This window comes from Echinops telfairi, unplaced genomic scaffold (assembly GCF_000313985.2).
Source record: "Echinops telfairi isolate 266 unplaced genomic scaffold, ASM31398v2 ScPeMD7_3;HRSCAF=10, whole genome shotgun sequence".
Lineage (NCBI taxonomy): Eukaryota > Metazoa > Chordata > Mammalia > Afrosoricida > Tenrecidae > Echinops > Echinops telfairi.
The window spans coordinates 41,185,069-41,189,643 of NW_022103899.1; the positions used below are offsets into that span (position 1 = coordinate 41,185,069).

The 4,575-nt window shown below is 37.4% G+C and overlaps 1 protein-coding gene across 1 annotated transcript in view; it reads right to left on the reverse strand.

Moving 5' to 3' along the window:
- ABCA12 (ATP binding cassette subfamily A member 12) overlaps window positions 1-4,575 on the reverse strand; it is a 190,896-nt gene that overhangs the window by 172,905 nt on the left and 13,416 nt on the right. The window contains exon 2 of the mRNA XM_030887512.1: window positions 2,489-2,582. Within this exon, the coding sequence (XP_030743372.1) occupies window positions 2,489-2,582 (94 nt within the window). The remainder of the gene's footprint in view (window positions 1-2,488; window positions 2,583-4,575) is intronic.

The following is a 4,575-nucleotide window of genomic DNA, read 5'->3' on the forward strand; positions in this document are numbered from 1 at the left end:
CGCGCATGCAGGCTTCTGCAATGACCTCAGATTTCTGGAATTACAGAATAGCGCCTCCAATGGTAAGACCGCGTTTTATACCCTGTGGACTACAAGATGAGTTACACTTCTGGGAAAAATTTGCATGTGGCTCTCATTTATCCAAATAAAAGTTTCCAGACCTAGAAAGAATTTCGATGTAGAATGCAAATCTCATGGAGAAGACTAAGAAAACGTGAAAATAACTTTTTCTCCACATGCCTGACTTTTAGCAAATTCCTTCCCCTGCAATTTAGCAAATTACCATCTCCTTGCCAGTTTAAATAAAAAATAAAACAAACGAAAAAATCTGTTTCAACCGACTGCTATAAGGTTGAAGAACTAGAGAATATACTTCCAACTTTTGAGATGTCCTATAATTTAGTTCTCTGCTACTCATTAGCATACAGATTATTACTTTATAACTAATTTTATCCTGGGTGCACAGTAAAACATTGGTTCAAGGAGACTTGATATAGTGGTTAAAATATGCAGCTGCTAACTAAAAAGCTGGCAGGTGGATTCCAACAGTTGATCCATGGAAGAAAATTGGGGTGGTGTGCTTCATAGAGAGCTATAGCTTTGGAAACATTATTGGGCAGTTTGACTCTGTCCTATATGGTAATTATGAGTAAGATTTGACTCAGTGACTAGGGTAGTCTTGTTTTGCTTTGGTTTTTGGAATTTGGAAAATAAAGGATATTCATCTCTTTTTGCACAGTGTTCTTTAAAGACTTCTGGATTTAAGTGTCTGAGGCACTTGGCACATTCCTGCCCCAGCTTTTTCTTTCTAATTCAGTGGCATTACAAAGGATCTCTATTATTTTCTCTATGTATCTCTAAATGCTACCCACCCAATGCCTTGGAGTTTATTACAATGCAGAGCACCCATTTTCAAGGCCGTAAATCTTTACAGGATCAGAGAACCTCATTGTTCTCTCCTGGAGTGATGGGTGGGTTTGAACAGCTGGCCTGGTATTTAGTCCAACGCTTACCCAACAGGGCTGTCAGAGCACCTTCTAAATGCTACCAGACACCATTAATTTGTTTCTGACTCTCAGACTTTCATTCTTCTTGGAAGTTTTGTAAGATAAGTTGTGTATACCTGAACATACAAAGGAAAGAGCACATATAAAACCCAACATCATCCCTCATTTAAAGAGAAGAAATCGGTGGTATGTCTAAAGAGAAGTTGTTAAAATGCATGATTAGCACATATGTCACCTCTCAGACAAATTGATAATCTTAAACAATGTTGCAAAGAGTATTTGCCCTCTATGTATTGAATGCATTATTTCTGAAATCTATGCTACTTAAATATACAAGACTATATAAATTCCATTATATAGTTAATCTGGTTTTTTAAAAAACCTTCTATGAAAACAGTACAAAAAGAACATAATTGAATCGCTTTATAAACAATCTAATATAATCTCATCAACAACTCATATATTTGTGCAAAAGTACTTGAGAAATGATAAGGTGCTATTCACATATATTAAATGACTTGTTCTTGCTCCAAGAGTTTAAATGCCTTACCCTAATTTAACTGATATTTTCTTTTGAATGGTCTTATTGTGCATAATTAAAATAGAGGCCACCCTATCTGTAATTTTATTTCTTAGATTGGGTAATTGAACAATTCTGAGCTTATTTTTTAAAGTCATCTTTCATATGGGAAATTACCATTGTTTATCTGAACTACAATCTGATTTACAGGGATTTGATTTACAAGAAGCTTTTAAAAGATAGCTGATCTATGAAGTGAGAAAAATCTAACCTTGCTTTTCCTCTTTGACTAAGAAAACTGAATCCAAATGAAAAAAAAAAAAAACAGCATTGGGCAAATCTCAGGGAATAAAAAGATTATCTTCCTCAGTGTGTGAAGTTTCCGGTGCCCTTTCTACCTTTCTATCCTGGATCCACAGAAAACCAGGAATCGTGTGGAGCATTTTGTTCATTCTATTGCTTGGTAATAACGAGATGCAAATAAAATAATACTGAATGGAAAATGATCTTCTCTTAGACTAAACATGTTGACGCATTTACACCACTCCAGTATCACACCTGCAGTGAGAGGGAACTTTTATAGTTATCTGGATTCCATCTGTTCAATTGATCAAGCATACGTATGGTTTCTACTACAAAAATAAAGGATAATCTCATTTGAGATTACTGCTGGTTTCTGTTGTGCATAACCTGGTAAGATTGGTGATATGAATAATCAATGAGTCAAACTTAAAATTGGTGGAGATTCAAAAACACTCTGACTCCTATATGTTTCAGAATTTTCTAGATAAATAGGTCTAGTTCAATTTACTAGATAACTTGAGAAACTTGGTGGAAACACTTCCAAGTGAACATGCTATTCAAAACAATATAACTTAAAATGAAATATTAAAGGAATTCCCAAACAGATTTTAACTCAAATCCAAACATCAGGCAAAAAAAACAGTGTTCATTTACTTACAGGTTGGTTTTGGTGATGGAAGAAATTTAGTCCGGGTAATAGCCAAAATTATGAAGATAATGACTGGCCATAAGATCAAGACAAGTGTCCAAAGCTGTAAAATAATGATAGAAAAAATAACTAATTATATTGCTGAACAAAGAACCTGATGACCAGAAGGCATATCATAATATTCCTACACAAGTTGGCTATCTGACTGTCCATAAAGCTTACTTATAAGAATGGGAGAAGGGATCTTTAAAATGCAGGAAACCTCTATATGATCCCAAGAATAACTTCTAAGCTTAAAAGCTTGAAGCGGTCATCTGAAATGCACTTTCTAGTCACCTCCCAAGACTGCTTCAAGAGTGATGATCTACAACTGAAAGCAACCAGTCAATCACTACTTTAATTGCAAACTTAGGGTTTCTCAGTTACCTGTTGGATAAGGTTCAGCATTAACAGTGCATACAAAGCCAACATAGTATCAGGCTAAGCATATCTCACCATCCCCATTGCCAGTTTTTTAACACCCAGCCATAAAAAGTAATGTTGCGCATTGGGGAGAAGGAAACTTGGTGGCCTGGTGGATTATGAGTTGGGTTGCTAGCTGTTCAAAACTACCAGTCGCTCTCTGGGAGAAGGGTGAGGCTTTCTGCTCCTGTAAAGTTGTACAGCATCAGAAACCCAAAGGGGCAAATCTACTCTGCTCTGTAGAGTTGCTATGAGTCAGAATTGGCTCAATTACTGTGAGTTTATTTTTGGAGAACTAGATAATAATGGTTCAATAAATATTATTGGGAAATGAATGAATGAATGCATGAATAAATGAGCAAAAACAGAGGTCTGTCAATGAGTGTAAATAGGAACTTAAGTTCTGTACAAGCCACCTATATACTCTTACACCAAATGTCTGCTTCTGTCAAAGTCTTAATACTCTCATCAGTGATTTTCTTGTCTGACTCCTCAACTGAAGAGTGAGTGGCTTTAAGGCAATGTCTCATTCATCCTCCTAGTTTCACTCCTTGGCACTAATAGGTCTCTGGAGAATGAATACTGCAATGACGTTTCTACAGAAATCTCCTTTTAAGGTAGTTCAGCTGTAGCTTTTCTCTCATACAGACTTGCTTTCACTAGTAAGTCACTAACTGCTCAGTGGTTTATGCAACTCTGAAACTGACTGCAGAGCAGTGAGAAACAAACTGATGAGCTTTGCTATGCAAACCGTTACAGCGCTTGAGCCAACCACAGAGAACTCTCTTCACCTTCTGTTAATAACGTTAAACTGAGACCTATATTTCTGTCTGGCTATGCTGTCAGACCTGTTCTCTGTCCTCTCCATTTTGCAGACACAATTTGATTCCCCCAGATCTCCCAGCTCTGCTTGGGGCTCTTTATTACTCCCAAACAATCTAAACTTATTTAATTATTGATCCCTAAGTAACTCCTCTCCTAAATTTTCTACTCAATTCTGCACCATGCGCCTAACAGCGCTGTTCTTACTGTTGGCAGGGCTGTCATCAATTACTTGGCCTTTGGGAATAAGGGCAAGTTGTTTGTTTTTCAAAAAATCATTTTATTGGGGGTGCATACAACTCTTATCACAATCCATCCATCCATCCATTTTATGTCGATATTGTAGATATGTTTATAGATATGTTGTAGATTTGTAGATATGTTGCCATCATCATTCTCAAAACATTTCCTTTCTATTTGAGCCCTTGGTATCAGCTCCTCATTTTCCCCCTCCCTCCCTGTTCCCCTTCCTCACGAACCCTTGATAGTTTATAAATTATTATCAATTTGTCATATCTTACACTGTCCAATGTCTCCCTTCACCCACTTTTCTGTTATCCACCCCCCAGGGAGGAGGTTATATGTAGATACTTGTAGTCGGTTCCCCCTTTCTTCCCCACTTTCCCTCCACCCTCTGGCATGGCCACTCTCAGCACTGATCCTGAAGGGATCATCTGTCCTGAGTTCCCCGTGTTTCCAGTTCTTATCTGAACCAGTGTACGTCCTCTGGTCTAGCTGGATTTGTAAGGTAGAATTGGAATCATGATAGTGGGGGATAGGAAGCATTACAGAACTAGAGGAAGGTTGTCTGT